Below are 19,775 nucleotides of genomic sequence, written 5' to 3' on the forward strand. Positions count from 1 at the left end.
GAATCTACCTGACAGAATCTACCTGATAGAATCTACCTCACTGAATATACCTGATAGAATCTACCTCACTGAATATACCTGATAGAATCTACCTCACTGAATCTACCTGACTGAATATACCTGATAGAATCTACCTGACTGAATATACCTAATAGAATCTACCTCACTGAATCTACCTGATAGAATCTACCTGACTGAATATACCTAATAGAATCTACCTGATAGAATCTACCTCACTGAATATACCTGATAGAATCTACCTGACTGAATCTACCTGACTGAATCTACCTGATAGAATCTACCTCACTGAATCTACCTGATAGAATCTACCTCACTGAATCTACCTCACTGAATCTACCTGATAGAATCTACCTGACTGAATATACCTGATAGAATCTACCTGATAGAATCTACCTGATAGAATCTACCTGACTGAATATACCTGATAGAATCTACCTGACTGAATATACCTGATAGAATCTACCTGATAGAATCTACCTGATAGAATCTACCTCACTGAATCTACCTGACAGAATCTATCTGACTGAACCTCACGGTGGCACATCGTCTTCTCCAATAAGCCTTCAGCAGAAACAGGAAGTTACACACATGACACAGAACAAAGCAAAAACCACTCAGAGCTGATAAACTGCTGAGGATCCTCTAAACGTTTGGCGTAAAATTAATTCACATCACATCAGAATAATATGAAATATCATCTCAGGGAGGAAACTTAGTTTCTGCAGTGAAGAGGGTCCAGAACCTCTAAGAGTCAGGACAGGGTCCAGAATTGAGGGCTCAGGATTCAGGCCTCAGGGTTCAGGTTCAGTCCAGTTCAGAGATCCGGATGTGGACGAACAGGGAGGAGGGAGGAATACTGGTTCCGTCTCTGGACAGAAGGTGGATGTGACGATAACCTGAAGACACAAAAACTAACAAATCAGAAACAGACAGACTTCATGTACTGACTCCTCCTGCAGGGGGCGCACTCATTATCTATTACACTACATCATGTTAAATCTAACCCTAACCCAGATGGACACATGGACAGATCCAGCAGGCTGAATTAAACGTCTTTTAAACGTGTTTTAATAAAGTTTTAATAATAATTGTCCACCTTGTTGCATGCAGCTGAGCGGCAGCGTGAACTGTCCCACGAAGTCGTTCTTGGACGTCTTGTCGTAATCCTCCACCACGAAGCGCACCAGGGCCAGCTCAGGGGAGTGGATGGTGAACCGCAGGGTGTCGTACCACACCGGGTTGAAGCCTGGGGAGAGGAAGGAGGACAAAGGTCAGAGGACAGAGGTCGGATGTTAGAGAACAGAGGTCGGAGGACAGAGGTCAGAGGACGAAGGTCGGAGGACAGAGGACAAAAGTCAGATGATGTAGGACAGAGGTCAGAGAACGAAGGACGGAGGTCAGAGGACAGAAGGACAGAGTTCAGAAGACGAAGGTTGGAGGACAGAAGACAGAGGACAGAGAACAGAGGACAGAGGTTACAGGTCGAAGGACAGAACGGAGATCAGAGGATAAAGGACAGAGGTTAGAGGTCAAAGGAAAGGATGACAGAGGTCGGAGGACAGAGGACAGATTCACTGATACTATCAGTCTCCTGATAGCTACAGCCTGATGTCCAGCCTCTCGGTACCGTTGTTGTCGATGTAGCGGGTCTCCTGCTTGTTCTGGTCCACAGGGACTCCGTGGATCTCGACCCGGACCAGTGGGTCCACGATGGAGTCCTCCTTGATGTTGACTTTGGGCAACTGCTGGCCGCTGATAACCTTCATCACACAGGAAACAGGTTCGTTCGTGGTCAGCTGCCTCCTGTGTGCGTCTGTGGAGCTGGGTTACCTGCACGGTGAGGACTATGGGTCGGTACCCGGCCCGGTTCTGAGGAGCCTCGGGGTCGAACCTCCTCTCGGCCTCTCTCATGAAACCTGGCTTCAGGACAAAGCCACAGCCGCTGTTTTGAGAGAACAGCCCGTCGTTCAGGTCCATGGCTTCCCCCGCCGTCTGGAAGTTCAACGCCACTAAGAGCACAAACACTGTCACTTCTCTCTTACTATTATGTTATTATTATTATTATATTGGTATATTATATTATTTATTATAGTATTATTATATTAGTATTAGTATATTATATGATATTATATTATATTATTAAAGCTGCACTGGGAAACACCTGATCATTAGATTTTAACCTCAGCACTCAGAAATAAGCAATTAAAACACAGCAGTGAAATCTACTATTTCATTTTCTGGTTTGTTGGAGGAATCTTTGTTTTCTGTGAACGTTGTGATGATGTCACACATGATGTCTGACACGACGACATCTAAGTATGTTACTCAGATCAGGAACACGTGATAATTGTGATGCTGTCTTTGAGAATAAAATAATCAGTCAAAACCATGACTCTAAAAAACAGATTCAGGCAGCTGTTGTTTGATAGGTCAGACCTCAGGAACCAATCACACCAGCCTGGGGGTGGGGCTTCTCAATCAGGTTGCCAGCTGGAGATGCAGACGAGTGGTGGGTGGAGCTAGAGGCGGGGTTTATTTGATTCTTCATAGATCAGAGCTGAATGTCGTCAAAACTGTCGAATTACATCCGAGTCACTTCAATAAAAAAAAAAAAACTTCTGCATTTCAAATGGACACAGAAGTTTTCAGAGTTATCAACTACAGGAGACAAACTTTAAAACTTCCGTGAATGGCACCGTTTGTGATTTAATAGTATAAATGGAGAAATAAAATAAGAAATGACAAAACAAGTTAATTCAAAAATAATGAAAGCAGAAATAAAAAGTTTTGATGATTATATTTGTATTTAATGGTTGAACTGTAGAACTAAAACTGAATTTAAAGCATTGTTTTGAAATGTGGCCCATAAATAAAGTGTTTTATTGTTATTATCTTTTCTAATTCTGATTATTATTATTGGTCCAGTAGTTGGAACAGTGTTCAGACATCATCACAGCAGATGCAGCCCATTGCAGCAGTAAGAAGAACAACAATAAAGTTAATGATGTGATGTGTTGTTAAACTCATTTCTATCTAATCACCGATTTGGCAGCCAGCGTTCCACATCTCCTGAGGGTTGAAGTTGGACGAGTCGGTCCTGAAGCCGGTGGGATAGACCCGGGTCAGGTGACGGGAGTTATGGTGGACAAAGTCCACTCCTGAGACAGAGACGAGACATCAGAGGGACAGTTAGAGTCAGTTTAAATCATGGTGAACACTTGGGGGACCGACTCCACCCACCTGTCTCCTTTAGGTGTTTGCGGGCTTTGGACTCAGTGAAGGAGGCCACCTCATAGAACTTGGAGTGGATCCGGGAGTGTTTGAAGCTACTGAAGTGGACACTCTTACAGTAGATCACATAGTCCGACAGCTCCTTGGAGAGACGCTGCTTTGACCTCTATGGAGAGATGGAGACAAAGAGACAAAGGACACCAGAGGACATCACTGAGACTTGAAACTGAGAGGAGAGCCAACACAATGAAAGAGACAAACATTTATCAGAGAAGACTCAGTCATCCAGGACAGTCAGGCTGATGCTGTCCAATCACAGCTGTCTAATCATAACTTTATCCTATCAAAAATTTATGATTGTGTCTTTAAAAAAAAAAAAAAAAAAAAGTAATTTGTGGAGTTTTAAGTGATTTCTTTACTGTAAAATTGCAAGAGTTAGAAACATATTTCCAAGTCTAGGAAAACAAATGTGATTTTTTTTTTTTTTTTTACCACCTACCTCCTAAAGATTAATCTGTAATGATTTCCTGTGATAATAATATGTGGTGATTTCCTGTGATAATAAACTGTAGTTCTTCCTGTGATAATAATCTGTTGTGACTTCCTGTGATAATAATCTGTGATTCTTCATGTGATAATAATCTGTGGTGATTTCTACGATAATAATCTGTGGTGATTTTTACGATAATAATCTGTGGTGACTTCCTGTGATAATAATCTGTAGTTCTTCCTGTGATAATAATCTGCGGTTCTTCCTGTGGTGAAAATAATATGTGGTTCTTCCTGTGGCGATAATCTGTGGTGATTTCCTGTGATAATAATTTGTGGTGACTTCCTGTGACAATAATCTGTGGTGACTTCCTGTGATAATAATCTCTCGTGATTTACTGTGATAATAATCTATAGTGACTTCCTGTAATAATAATCTTCCTGTGATAATAATCTGTGGTTCTTCCTGTGGTGATAATCTGTGGTGACTTCCTGTGATAATAATTTGCGGTGACTTCCTGTGATAATCTCTCGTGACTTCCTGTGAATGTCTCCTGAGGTGGACCCGTGATTGTCTCCTGAAGTTGACCTGTGAATGTCTCCTGAGGTGGACCCACTAACATCTCCTGAGGTTGACCCGTGAATGTCTCCTGAGGTGGACCCGTGAATGGTTCCTGAGGCGGACCTGATAAACATCTTCTGAGGTGGACCCCTTAACCGTCTCCTAAAGTGGACCCGTTAACCGTCTACTGAAATGGACCTGTGAATGTCTCCTGAGGTGGACCCGCTAACATCTCCTGAGTTGGACCCATGAGCCATCTCCTGGGGTGGACCTGTTAACCATTTCCTGTGGTGGACCTGGGAATGTCTCCTCAGGTAGACCCATGAATGTCTCCTGAGGTGGACCCATGAATGTCTCCTGAGGTGGACACATGAGCGTATCCTGAGGTGGACCCGTTAACCATCGCCTGAGGTGGACCTGTTAACCATCGCCTGAGGTGGACCCATTAACCATCGCCTGAGGTGGACCCGTTAACCATTGCCTGAGGTGGACCCGTGAATGTCTCCTGAGGTGGACCTGTTAACCGTCTCTGGGTTCACATCACCTGACCGGAGCTTCCGTCACCTGATAGGGTGAACCCTGGTGATGTGGAGGATTCCTGTCATGGCAGGGAGCACCGTAACAGAGACCTTCAGACAACCCTCTTAGACGAGTAAACCTCTGCCAGGTAAACCAGGTCTGCTGTCAGGGTCTCTTCTGACTGCACAGACCAGCAGCAGTGAAACCTGCAGAGCTCTTCCACATCACGCCTGCCTGCTTCCACATGAAAGCTGATCGGGCTGCTCCGCGAGGCCTCAGGCACCACCCTCTTCCACCACCTACCAGACAGAGGGACACTTACACCATGCCCAGCGCTGAGCTCACATCACTCCAAACTGGACACTGGGCTCACCTCTGATGACCATGTTGACAACGTTCCCAGTGTGGCATTTCAGCCGTCTCAGATACTAATCAATAAACATGACTCTAAGTGGCCCACTGCTCCTTTACACAGTTTACTGCAGAGAATCATTCAATGCCCTCTTTAAACAGCTGCTCACTAAACTCAGGACTAAACTCTAAACTCAGGATCTAACTAAAGTTAGAACTAAACTCAGGAGTAATGTTAGTTTACTGCAGCGCTCACAGAGATTCAACGCCTTCTTTAAACAGCTGCTCTCTAGACTCAGGACTAAACTCGGAATCATTCAAGGTCTTTAAGAAGCTGCTTTGTGAACTCAGAACTAAACTGAGGACTAAAATTTGTTTACTGCAGTGCTCACAGAGAATCATTCAACGTCCTCTTTAAACAGCTGCTCTGTAAACTCAGGACTAAACTCTGAACAAAGTTATTTAAATAAAGCCATAATCAGGGACTATGAAAACTTCAACCTGAGGTCATCATATGACCCATTTAAAGCCCAAAATGGGTCAACGTTATTTCAAATAAGGGCTTTAATCTGAAGTCCTTATGTAAACTCTATAACTGAACCAGGACTAAAAATGCCCTTGTAATGATGTCACCACCAAGAAGAGATGAATTGAAACCTTAATACAGTTCAATATGCCAAGAGTTCCTGCAGATTGAACTGAATGTACTGAAGAAGCAGCCACACGGGTCCACATTCAACTACAGAGGTGACGAAAGTCTGCAGTCAGCGCTGCTCACAGCAGAATACAGAACCAAAGTTAGCCCAGTTCAGGCCACATGGCCCAGCCCTGTCTGCTGAGGCCTGACAGAAAACATCACATCGTGTCTACTTTAACAGACCGTTGGTCAACATCAGAACTAACTGTAGTTCGGTCTAAACTCCCGTTCAGTGAAGGAGGAGCTGCTTCAACACATGAATGTTCTACCTCTGAGTTAGTTCTGATAATCAGATACAGATTAATGTTCTACCTCTGAGTTGGTTCTGATGGGTCCGTCTTCGTCTGTAAACAGATCACCTCATCTAACACCCAGTGTCTCTCGCTGCCCAGCTTCCTCTGCATCTTTCATGAGCTGCCACACACGGTTATGCAATCCTATACACTGACAACACGTGTACACACACACACACACACACAGGGAGTTCAGTGTTTTCTGTGCTGAATCTCTAACTGGAGGACGTTAACAGTGAGTGGGTCCAACAGGGTCCAACAGGTGCCCTCTGGGTCCCACTGGGTCCTTCTGGTCCCTCTGGTCCCTCTCTGGTTCTCTGCTTTGTTTCAGTCGGTCTCTGTAATGTTTACATCTTCTGCATGTGGTATTGTGACACCATCGGTGGATCTGAGCTCAAACAGAGCTGCACCTGAGCAGGTATCAGTGACTGACAGCAGTGGCTCAGAAACATCAGGAGGTTGTTCTACGTTAGTCTGATGTGTCATGTGTCAAATAAAAACCATCATTAGCAGTCAGAGGTGGAGAGTTTTATATCTGTAAAATATGGACTCGGCACATTTAGACTTCTTTAAATCTTTAAATCTTCTTTTAAATCTGACAAAAGTTTCTCCTCACGGTTACTGTAAAGGAACCGGCAGATAGCGGCAGATATGATGACATCATCACTGTCGGAGTGAAGTTGATCATAAAGTAACTAAACTGATCTCAGTCTGTTCACGGTTCTCCTCTGGACCAAAAGAAAGGAGGAGAACCTCCTCATGTCTTCATCACAGCAGAAGAACACAGCGATTACTCACCTGCAGTGAATCACCTGCTGTAAACCACCTGCTGTAAAACACTTGCTGTAAAACACCTGCTGTAAAACACCTGCTGTAAACCACCTGCTGTAAAACACTTGCTGTAAAACACCTGCTGTAAAACACCTGCAGTAAAACACCTGCTGTAAAACACCTGCTGTAAAACACCTGCTGTAAATCACCTGTTGAATCACATGTTAAACCACCTGCAGTAAAACACCTGCTGTAAATCACCTGCAGTAAAAAACACCTGCAGTAAAAATCACCTGCAGTAAAAATCACCTGCAGTAAATCGCCTGCAGTAAAACACCTGCAGTAAATCACCTGCAGTAAATCACCTGCAGTAAACCACCTGCTGTAAACCACCTGCTGTAAATCACCTGCAGTAAAACACCTGCTGTAAATCACCTGCAGTAAAACACCTGCTGTAAATCACCTGCTGTAAATCACCTGCTGTAAACCACCTGCTGTAAATCACCTGCAGTAAAACACCTGCTGTAAATCACCTGCAGTAAAACACCTGCTGTAAATCACCTGCTGTAAAATACCTTCAGTAAAAAAAAAAAACTTTCAGTAAAACACCTGCTGTAAACCACCTGCTGTAAATCACCTGCGTTGAATCACATGTTAAACCACCTGCAGTAAAACACCTGCTGTAGTCAGACTTCACTCTGTTGAATTAACACCTGTCAGTTAATCATAAGAAGTGAATTTATTCTGTTTCCATTAATCTGTTAAATCCACTTCCTGCTCTGTTTCATCATCATCCTCATCCTAAAACCACTGCCCCAGATGACCCTGCATCTCCATCACACCCTTTTAAAAGGTTTACTACTGAACCAGCCGACTCACCTTCACCCTGCGGCGAACACTCTCCCGGTGCAGATTATCTTCGTCTATCTCTGCGGCCTCGTCTTCATCGCTGACCTCTCCGGTCAGAGGGTCCTCCCCCATCCCGCTGAACGTCCCCTCCAGGCCTCCAATCTTCTTTGCCTTCACCAGAATCTTCCCCCTGAGATCCTAACAGAGAGGTCACAGGTCATCCTGCAGGTTCAGGTGATGATGCCACACAGCAGCTGTCACTCAAACCATCATTCAGGAGGACAGAAGGCATCTGTCCTGGAACAGTGAGACCTACAGTCTGTGTTAGTGAAGCTGCTTCTGCTTCATGTTGTATTACATGGAAGTCATGGCTCACCTGAGGAGACGGCAGCCCCACGGGGACCTTTCCATCCAGCGTCCTCCTGAGCAGCTTGTCTCCCAGGATGTTGTTGAGGTGCTGGGCCATGACTCTCTGCTGCTCCACACTGCAGTGGTTCTCTATGGACAAGATGACTGGGTACTCTGATACCTGCAGGAAAAACAAATGAACATACTCTTATAGCTGCAGGGAAAATATCATAAACATACTCTGATACCTGCCAGAAAAAAAAAAAAACATACTCTGATACCTGCAGTAAAGAAAAGAAAACATAACATGATACTTGTGAGAAAAATACAAACATACTCTGATACCTTCAGGAAAAAAAACAAAAAAACATACTCTGATACCTGCTGAAAAAAACAAACAAACATACTTTGATACCTGCAGGAAAGAAAAGAAAACATAATATGATACTTGTGAGAAAAAAAATAAAGCAAACATACTCTGATACCTGCAGGAAAAACAAACAAACATACTCTGATACTTGTCAGAAAAAACAAAAAAACATACTCTGATCGTGAAGGAAAAAAACATACTGATACCTGCCAGAAAAAAAAAAAAAAAAAATACATACTTTAATACGTGCAGAGAAAACAAAACATACTCTGATACCTACAGGAAACAAAACACAACATACTCTGATACCTGTAGGGAAAAACAAAACATACTCTGATACCTACAGGAAATAAAAGACAACATACTTCTGATACCTGCCAGAAAAAAAAAAAAAAACAAACATACTCTGATTCGTTCAGGAAAGAAAATATATGATACTTGTGAGAAGAAAAAAAAACATCCTCTGATCTTGCAGGAAAAAACAAAAACAAACATACTCTGATACGTGCAGAGAAAACAAAACACAACATACTCTGATACCTGCAAGAAAAGAAAAAAAAATACTGATACCTGCAGGAAAAAAAGAAGCCTGTGATACGAGGAGCAGAGTGAGTCTATAATTGAACCCTGCAGAGCGTTTTGATCGGGGAACCTTTCGGATGACAGAGCTGAAGATGGACGAATGGATGATTCACACATACACGCATTACCGTCATTACACACTGACATGAAGGTGAACCTGGCAGCTGCTCTCTGGAAGCAGGTGCATGATGGCTGGACAGGTGAACTCCCTCTGATCAATGTGTGATGAGCTGCTGGGACCGGAACAATGGAGGAGAAAACTAGTGTAATGCTGCGATGAGAATTACAGAGAGGACTGTCGGCGGTCCGTCCTCCGCTGGGTGGAGGTTCTCCACCCTGCGGAGGTCCTGCCCTCCACCCTGCGGAGGACGGACCATCGACAGGACACCACAAACATACAACAACCAAATCTTCTTACAGATGGAACCAGGCTGTGTTTCACTAAAGACCAGAACACCTCAGGATGAAGAAAGTTTCAGGTTTTCATGTCCTCTGTGTCTACATCAGCTCAACCTACCTTGAAGGCGTAGTTGCCCACAGCAGTAACCACGTCCTTGAAGAGGATCTTGGAGGTGAAGGTGTGTCCGTGGTACACGATTGGTTCTCCACTGGTCCCGTCCCAGCAGTCCACCTCCACACAGCGGCAGCCCCGGGACAGAGCCCTGAGATAGGGGGACACAGTCAGGGACACGGAGGGACAGATGATGTCCTGATGTTCAGGAATACACTGATGTCTGAATTTATAAATGTGATGAAACAATTAATTACTGTAAAACTAATGGACGTCAGGACGTCGTCTTTCTTTTATTAATGGGAGTTAAAAACTGATGAATGGATGAAGATTAATGAGGGACGACATCACAGTAAATCTCATCACCGAGAGGTTCAGTGGAGCGGCGGGGAGGACGCGGTTTTATTGACGTAACTATATGAAAAGTTCCTGTTCTCTCTAACCAGATGTCTGCACTGAGTCACATTGATCAGATGTACCTCAGCCCCTCTGACTCCAACACTTACCTGATGTAGCCCTCCACGCTGCTCTGCCCCCTCAGCTGGTCCTCCATCAGGTAGGTGTTGTGGGAGGAGGAGATGAAGTAGTGGCAGAGAGGCTGGTTCATGTCCTGGAAGACGCGGCGGCGCTGCGGGTTGAAGATGGAGCCCTCGGCTGAGCCCAGGTACATCAAGAAGCCGTCGAACGTCATGGCGTTCAGCAGCTTGGCTGGAAACACAGCAGCAGTCAGACCTTCACTCTGAAGGTCCAGGATGCAGCTGCGAAGATTCACTTGGATATTGATCTTCCTGACAAATACCACCACCTGTACCTGTGTCGGAGGGCTCGTAGCGATCGATGACCTGCTGGACATGCTGTTGGACATCGTCCCCCTCCAGCTGCTCCTCCCTTAAGAAGTCCTCTAGGTCTCCCTCGGACAGCTTCTGTCCATCAGCTGAGTACTCTTGGAAAACCCTGAGGACGTCCTCCCTTTGGGTCAGCATCTTATAGAATAGCACAAACTCATCATCCTCCAGAGTCCCAGACTGGGACTTATCAGCCATCTAAAGGGAGGACAGGACAACATGGACATTACCAACCCGCTGTGTTTGATGTCAGGACACTCTGAATACTTATTTTACAATAACAACTCTGGTCCTATCTGCGGTAGTCATCTTAATAACTTCAGGTAGTCATCATAATAAATTCAGTTCTATCAGCAATAGTCATCGTAAAAACTTCAGTTCTATCAAGCATTCATCATAATAACGTCAGTTCTATCAGCAGTAGTCATCATAATAACTTCAGTTCTATCAGTAGTAGTCATCATAATAACTTCAGTTCTATCAGCAGTAGTCATCATAATAACTTCAGTTCTATCAGTAGTAGTCATCATAATAACTTCAGTTCTATCAGCAGTAGTCATCATAATAACTTCAGTTCTATCAACTGCAGATATAACAATAACTTCAGTTCTATCAGCAGCTCTCACTGTGAACAGACGGTGGGCGTGGTGCTCGTTCATGTCCACGTTCATCATCTTCAGCAGGTCTTGTACTTCCTTGAAGTTCATCCTGCCGTCGTGGTTCTTGTCCGCCTTCTTGAACCAATCACAGATCCATCTGGAACCAATACTTAAGGAAATGGATCAAACACTCAAAGCGGTTCTAACGGAATCAAACCTGCAGGACTCAGGAGCAACAACACTGACTACTGATTCATCTCTACCAACCAGGTGGAAATATCTCAAATTCAGGGAACTGTCTGAGACAGGTGAGTATAAACTCCAGGTGAAGGATACTGGTCCAGCTTCTCCCTCTCCCCCATGTTCTCCAGGTTCTCCATTAGCTTCCTCATGCCTTTGATCCATGACTGGGCCTCCTCCGCCGACTCGGCCACCAGGTCCAGGTTACCACGGCGACCTCTGAAGACCAGCGTAAAGCATCGGTCGGCGGGGAACTCGTCCGCGATGCTGAGCAGCACCTCGCTCTGGTGGCCCTCACGGACCGCCTCTACGTCACTCACAGAGACTAGACATGGAGACAGAGACAGACAGAGACGGACAGGTACGGCGACAGAGATGGACGGATACGGAGACAGACGGAGACAGGAATGGAGATGGACGGATACGGAGACAGACGGAGAGAGATGGAGACAGAGACAGACAGAGACGGAGATAAAGAGAGACAAAGAGACAGCGATTAATGCAGCATCATGGACAGGTGAGATGTTCAGGTGACACAGCACAGGAAGCAGCAGACATGTCAATCATCATGCTATGAAGGATGTCTGTCAAGACTGTCCTCCACTCTGAGACCCTGTGGGTGCTACAGGTGATGTTAGAAACAGATGGACAGGTGAGTGCAGGTGATGATGTTAGAAATAGATGGATAGGTGAGTCCAGGTGATGATGTTAGAAATAGATGGACAGGTGAGTCCAGGTGAGGCTCTTACAGGTAGAGTGGGCGTTGCCGGCCTTCTTGGACTTGTACCAGATGGTCGTGCCATCGTCCTGCAGCTTGAAGTATCGCTGCTTCTTCCAGGTGCGAGACTTGATCTTCCTCATCACCGTCCCCACCAGCATGGACTGCAGGTTGTCGTCCCCCGAGACACCTGAGGACAGACATCGTCCAGCACACACGGATGAGACATATCCTCAGGAAATACACAAGAAGGTCGGATGTTGTCACATGTAAATATATTGTTTAATATGTGAACATACAGTCCATCCAGAAAGTTTTCACAGCGCTTCACTTTTTACACATTTAGTTATGTTACAGATTTATTCCAAAATTGATTAAATTCATTTTTTTCCTCAAAATTCAAAACACAATACCCCATAATGATAACGTGAAAAAAGTTTGTTTAAAATTTGAGTAAATCTATTAAAAATAAAGAATGAAAATATAACACGTACATAAGTATTCACAGTCTTTGCTCAATACTTTGTTGAAGCACCTTTGGCAGAAATTACAGCCTCAAGTCTTTTTGAGTATGATGCTATAAGCTTGGCTCCTATTCTTGGGCAGTTTCTCCGATTCTTCTTTGCAGGACCTCTCAAGCTCCATCAGGTTGGATGGGGAGCGTCGGTGCTCAGACATCTTCAGATCTCTCCAGAGATGTTCAATCAGGTTCAAGTCTGGGCTCTGCCTGGGCCTCTCAAAGACATTCACAGAGTTGTCCCGAAGACACTCCTTTGTTATCTTGGCTGTGTGCTTCGGGTCGTTGTCCTGTTGGAAGATGAACCTTCGCCCCAGTCTGAGGTCCAGAGCGCTCTGGAGAAGGTTTTCATCAAGGATGTCTCTGTACATCGCTGCATTCATCTTTCCCTCCATCCTGACTAGTCTCCCAGTTCCTGCTGCTGAAAAACATCCCCACAGCATGATGCTGCCACCACCATGCTTCACTGTAGAGATGGTGTTGGCCAGGTGATGAGCGGTGCCTGGTTTCCTCCAAACATGACGCTTGGCATTTAGGCCAAAGAGTTCAATCTTTGTTTCATCAAGACCAGAGAATTTAGTTTCTCCTGGTCTGAGAGTCCTTCAGGTGCCTTTTGGTAAACTCCAGGTGGGCTGTCATGAGCCTTTTACTGAGGAGTGTCTTCCGTCTGGTCACTCTACCATACAGGCCTGCTGGGTGGAGTGCTGCAGAGATGGTTGTCCTTCTGGAAGGTTCTCCTCTCTTCACAGAGCAACGTTAGAGCTCTGTCAGAGTGACCATCGGGTTCTTGGTCACCTCCCTGACTGAGGCTCTTCTCCCCCGGTCGCTCAGTTTGGCCGGGCGGCCGACTCTAGGAAGAGTCCCGGTGGTTCAAACTTCTTCCATTTACAGATGATGGAGGCCACTGTGCTCACTGGGACCTTCAATGCTGCAGAAATGTTTCTGTACTCTTCCCCAGATCTGTATTTCCATACAATCCTGTCTCGAAGGTCTACAGATGATTCTTTGGACTTCATGTCTTGGTTTGTGCTCTGACATGTCAACTGTGGGACCTTATATAGACGGTGTGTGTCTTTCCAAATCATGTCCAATCAACTGAATTTACCAGGTGGACTCCAATCAAGTTGTAGAAACATCTCAAGGATGATCAGTGGAAACAGGAAGCAGCTGAGTTCAATGTTGAGTGTCATGGAAAAGGCTGTGAATACTTATGTACGCGTGATTTAATCCATTTTGGAATAAATCTGTAACATAACAAAATGTAGAAAAAGTGAAGCGCTGTGAATACTCTCCGGATGCACTGTACATGAGTTTTACAAGTAATCCTGTGTGTTTGTTGAACATCATGTGACCTGCAGTGACCTCAGGTTCTCCCCCCCACCCCTTCCGCACTCCTCCTCTGTGTTTCTCTGCTTGTCTGCAGATGTGTTGGGGGCGGAGCCTCATCACAGTACTCAGGACCTCTACAGATGGTGTTCACCTGTGATGGTCCTGATGGTGTTCACTTGTGTTCGCATCCATGGTGTTCAGAGGAGAGTTCGTATGAACGGCGCCCTCTGGTGGTCGTCACCACGTCACAACTCTACATCTTCCATCTGCCTCCAGTTCACCAGGTGTGATGTGTTTGTTTCCAGAAAGGTCAGAGGTTGTGGAGGTTCATGTCTGGTTGGATGTTCAGCTGATATATTGTAGTTTCAATCATGCAGAGTTCGTCTTCATAACTTAGATAATAATCTACGTCTGAGGAAAACGTTCATTTTCCAACGGCCTCATCTGTTCTCTGTTAGCTTCATGAACTGTCTGTGTGTGTTTAACCTCGATCTCATGAGTTCTGTTTGAACACAAAACACCTCATGATGCAACAGAAACACTTCACATCGAGCGGCCGCACGCTGAAACATCATGGGTGGCACGGTGGTGCAGTGGTTAGCACTGTCGCCTCACAGCAAAAAGGTTCTGGGTTCGAATCCGGTCCTGGGCCTTTCTGTGTGGAGTTTGCATGTTCTCCCTGTGCTTGCGTGGGTTCTCTCCCGGTTCTCCGGCTTCCTCCCATCATCCAAAAACATGCACTTCAGGTCTAACAAAATCAAATGACAGGTCATCATTGTAAATGAGAATTGGTTCTCAATTGATTCTACCTGGTTAAATAAAGGTCATATATCATCTCAGTGTAACTCCTGTTAACATGCTGACACCTCCACCTGCCGCACATCAACACATCATATCACCATGGTGATCTGGAAAACTAAACACTGGTCAGGGAGGGTTGGAGGAACACACCCCTCAGATCTCCGTCTCGTCATGGAAACCAGACCTCTCCATGGAAACCAGACCTCCAGGCTTGTACTCTGCTGGTACCACTGGACTCCTACAGGCTCCAGGACCTAATGAACCTGCTGGTACCACTGGACCCCTCTAGGCTCCGGGACCTAAAGAACCTGCTGGTACTACTGGACCCCTACAGGCTCCGGGACCTAAAGGACCTGCTGGTACCACTGGACCCCTCCAGGCTCATTGTACAGCAGTCAGAGGAAAAAAACATCTTCTTCTTTCAAGCTGTGCATCATAATTTTAGGTCACATTTTAGCATATTAATTTGCATCATTTGTATGTTTCAGTTGGTTGAATGCCAGTCTGCTGCTGTCAATCCCTCAGACATTTCAGTGTTCATCCACAGAGAAAAACACTCATTAACCCTTTAATAACACACACACACGACTTACGGAGGCCGGTTGCGGTGGAAGCCATTGGTTCTGGTCTCACTGTCCCATCTAAAAATAAGAAAACAACATCACTCATTAAAAACATGGCTGAGCAGGCTGCAGTAAAACAAAAGAAATATGACACAAATAATTTGTTTGGTTTATTTGATTAAAATGTTTCCTCTCCTTTGTTTGTTCTTGGAGCTGAATTGTATTGAGTTGGTTATTTTCTATAACCCCATTTCCAAAAATGTTGGGACACTGCAAAATGTAAATAAAAACAGAATGTGATTTTCAAATCAAATAAACCAATATTTAATTGAAAATAGATTAAAAAAATTAAAAAAAACTCTTCTACTAGAGAGCCATGCTGTTGGAATACGTGCAGAATGTGGTTGGACGTTGTTCTGCTGAAATAAACAAGACCTTCCCTGAAAGAGACGTTGTCTGGATGGCAGCATATGTTGCTCCAAAACCTGAATATATAAGTGTTTTATCTTTACACAACCTTTCCATCTTTTGTTCATCCTGTTGCAACTTTTTGAGACTTGTTGCTTCTATCAAATTCAAAATGAGCAGGTATTTTATTTTTGGTTTCAACATTTGATGTGTTGTCTTTGGTTTATTTTCTATTAAATATACATTTATATGATTTACAAATCATCACATTGTGGCCTTATTTACATTTTTCAGAGCATCCCAACTTGTCTGGAAATAGGTTTGTATCTCTTGGTGGTCATTTTGTATATTTAAAAGGGTTATGTGTCTTTGTTCCTTTTGAACAGAACTGACATGTTACAGTCTGAATCAGCAACTCTGATTAAAAGGTGCTGAGTTCTTTGGCCCGTGTGTCTGAACCCAGAAGGTCCAGCTCAGTAATCCAACAATGTATGGAGTCAAATATGAAACCATTTAAAAATGGTTGAATGTGGCCGTTACTGAATCTGTTTCATTGAATGAAGGACAGGACCAGAACAGAGGATAACGTTCTCTGGGTGGTTGAACACCAGCCGTCTGCTCCTCTGGGTGATGTTCACTCTCTCTATAACACCATCAGGGCGATGTTCACTATCTTTATAACACCATCAGGGCGATGTTCACTCTCTCTATATCATCATCAGGGTGATGTTCACTCTCTCTATAACACCATCAGGGCGATGTTCACTCTCTCTATAACACCATCAGGGCGATGTTCACTCTCTCTATAACATCATCAGGGTGATGTTCACTCTCTTTATATCATCATCAGGGTGATGTTCACTCTCTTTATAACACCAACAGCCTGCTCACTGAGCTGTTCCTGCCCCGTTATGTTTTTACTGCATTTTGTCCTGTACTGCACTTTTTGTCCCATCGGTGCTGTCTGAGCCGACTAATCTGCAGTAATCCTGCTGCCTTGCACGACCTGAACCAACTCAGTGGCTGTTAAAGCTCCTGTCATTGTTCTCCTGTTCAGTCGGAGCTGCAGATGTTATGTGTGAACAACAACATCAGCAGTACAGCGATCATCTACACACAGTACAGCAGAACTAACAACATAACAGAAAATAGGTCACAAAGTCAAGGGAGTGTTGAATGAACATATTCACTGAGATTTAAAGTTCAGTTTGTGTGTTTATGTCACATGTCCATCTGTTAGGGACATGTCCTAACAGATGGACAACAACAGAAAGCGTTTTACTTAGAAAGACAAACTGAATGTTCCCATGATTCACTTCTGTCTTACAGGTAACTGTTCAGGTATTACAACACTACATAGAAGGGTAAATTATGTTTGTACATACAGAACATATAGAGTATATATATATATAAAAAAATAAAAATAAAATAAAATATATATATATATATGGAATATAAAACAAGAAGCTTACCTGCTGCAGGAACATCTCCGATCACATCAGACTGCTGCTGTCTGTCTGCATGCTGCTGCTGCTGCAGGGAGAGAAGCACCAACTGAAGCCTGAGTCAACTGTCTGTCAGCTCACCTGACTCGCCCCCTCCCCTCCTCCCCTCCCCCCCTCCACCTGCTGCACCCCGTGTTGCATTTCTGCATCTCCTCTGATCAGGTCAGTTTGAAGCTGCTTGGTGTTCCTTTATATGGACTCAACCCAAACTATACAGAACAATAACTGACTCATCATCAGCAACATCATCATCATCATCTTCATAACATCAGGACGGATATAAAGAGTGACTAAGTACATGTTGGTATTTATGTTCGTGCCTCCAACTCTGGAACATCTGGATTAAAAGCAGGCTGATATACCATATGAGACTATATGGAAATATTCTGTACGAGAACCTGAAGGACTGAACTGTTGTGTATAAGTAGTGTCATCCAAAAGTGTCTTCATGTTTTGTTCCTTTAAACATTTCACTTTAACAATAAAACACAGAATTTAGCTTCTTTTTTTAAAACACAAATGACAAATGTATTTTTCTTAAATATTATGAAGTTAGACTGTACATATCCAGACGTATATTAACAGTAGGTTTTATCGTTACGTACTTTTAAAGGCCACTGGGTACAGATGTTGACGTATGTGGAAATTCGATTGTGTTCTTTGTGATGGGATGTTCAGCTGATGGCAGGATGTCAATCAAAAGGTAGAAGATACTGTGGGACTCTTCAGCAGTGAAGCACTAAACAAGTTCCCTCCATCTATATTTATTCAACATGTACTAATATGAAATAACTTTGAATGGAAAACAAAAACAATACATTGTTGGAGAAATTTTATGAAATATGTTTTTGTGAAAGAAAAATTCCAAATTAAATTACATGGATATTCACAGAAAATACTTTAAATAACGAGTTTCAACTTAATGAGTCTCAATAATTCAAATAAATACCTGTTAATAAATTAAGCTGTTATAGTGATGTAAAGGAACACTGACCAGGTAGAGACTGACCGGGTGGAGGGATACTGACCGGGCGGGTAGAAGGATACTGACCGGGTGGAGACTAACTGGGTGGAGGGATACTGACCAGGTGGATGGAGACTGACCCGGTGGAGGGATACTGACCTGGTGGAGACTGACCAGGTGGAGACCGACCGGGTGGAGGAATTCTGACCCGGTGGAGGGATTCGGACCGGCCTCCTGGTCCGCCTCCTGGTCCACCTCCTGGTCCTCCTCCTGGTCCTCCCATCAATGATTGACATTGGTCCTACATCAGGGAGACGTCCCCCATCACATGAACAAACTGCTGCCAGCAGCGCTGCTTCATTACTGACATCATTACACAGCTGAGAGCTGCAACAGACTGAAGGCCTCAACATGAATCTCTGTGGTTTAACCTGCAGCCTGCTCACATTCACACTCATCAATAATCTACAGCTGAGGCTCAGTTTCCATCCTCAGATTACACTAACGGTGCCACGACTGGAGCAGAGGGGAACTACAGTACCCACAATACACCTGTACAGCAGAGGGGCTCCTCACTGAGGTTGATGTGAGGATTGATGGAGAGGTGGATGGGGGGTTGATGTAGACCTGAGACTGACCTGCAGCAGCGTCCTCATTGTACCTCAGGAGGGCCACATGATGGGGGACTAGTCTGGGACGGACTCCCACTTCTGGCTGAGCTCCAGCAGGACGTTGTCCTGGGTCTCTGGACCGGACAGCTCGTTGAGCCACTAGTAGATCTTCTCTCTGTCCACTGGAGCCGGGGATGTGGAGACGGACGGACGGACGGACGGACGGACGGACGGACAGGCAGGCAGAGATAGAGACAGAGAGACAGAGACAGACAGACAGGCAGAGATAGAGATAGAGAGACATAGAGACAGACAGAGATAGAGACAGACAGAGATAGTGACAGACAGACAGCTCCTGTCACCACCATTTGGACCAGCGGAGGGTCTGGTTGTGGTTCTGGTCCCCCACAGACCTCCAGGACCGGTTCTACAGTGCTCAGACCAGCTGAACCAGAACTACTGATGAACCTCTGAGGATGTTGGACTACAACATGAGCATCACATGAACCACTGGAACACTTCCTGTACTCCTTTCCAAGTAAAAGCACTAAAAATGCAGCACCACAAAGATGTATATGTTTACATTTATAAAGCTGTTTATTAATATCAGGGCCATATGAAGGAATAAATATGTCCAGATGGAGGATTTTAAAAATACAAACAAAAACAACTTTGCTCTTGAGAAAAAAGTTAAAATTATATTTCCAGAATAAAATGACATTTCCTGATTAAAGTCAAACTTTTGACAATAAATCAAACTGCTTGTTTTGTGCTGCGAATCTGCAAGATGTCTGACATTAGAACAGTTTGATATAAATGTGACTTTCACTGGTAGTGATGTCTGTAACTCTTTGTACACAGTGTTTGATTTATATATTTACATTATGTTACATCTATGTTATATATAACTGATGGCCTGTCCAGGCTGAAGGGAGAACCCCACCTTCCCCTGGGATAGGCTCCACCCCCTCGTGACCCTGTTCAGGATAAAGTGATGACAGATGATGGATCGTATGGATGTGTGTGTGTGTGTGTGTGTGTGTGTGTGTGTGTGTGTGTGTGTGTGTGTGTGTGTGTGTGT

General features: G+C 44.4%; 1 protein-coding gene across 1 annotated transcript; it reads right to left on the reverse strand.

Annotated features, from left to right (window-relative positions):
- Positions 1-259: 259 nt before the first annotated feature.
- Positions 260-18,854, reverse strand: LOC138635235 (1-phosphatidylinositol 4,5-bisphosphate phosphodiesterase delta-4-like). The gene is made up of 18 exons (XM_069722612.1): positions 18,722-18,854; positions 17,087-17,144; positions 15,237-15,284; positions 12,028-12,186; positions 11,375-11,603; positions 11,066-11,195; positions 10,406-10,637; positions 10,101-10,302; positions 9,601-9,745; positions 8,160-8,312; positions 7,814-7,981; positions 3,262-3,418; positions 3,063-3,179; positions 1,852-2,030; positions 1,649-1,781; positions 1,118-1,267; positions 457-917; positions 260-316 (listed from the first exon to the last, which is right to left on the reverse strand). Exons 1-17 carry the CDS (start codon positions 18,737-18,739, stop codon positions 826-828), a joined length of 2,370 nt encoding a protein of 789 aa, XP_069578713.1. The 5' UTR covers positions 18,740-18,854; the 3' UTR covers positions 260-316; positions 457-825.
- Between the last annotated feature and the right edge of the window lie 921 nt (positions 18,855-19,775).

The sequence above is a fragment of the Brachyistius frenatus genome, unplaced genomic scaffold (assembly GCF_029030835.1).
Source record: "Brachyistius frenatus isolate BFR_SWC_R1_liver_20210118 unplaced genomic scaffold, ASM2903083v1 Contig_297, whole genome shotgun sequence".
In the NCBI taxonomy this organism is placed as follows: domain Eukaryota; kingdom Metazoa; phylum Chordata; class Actinopteri; family Embiotocidae; genus Brachyistius; species Brachyistius frenatus.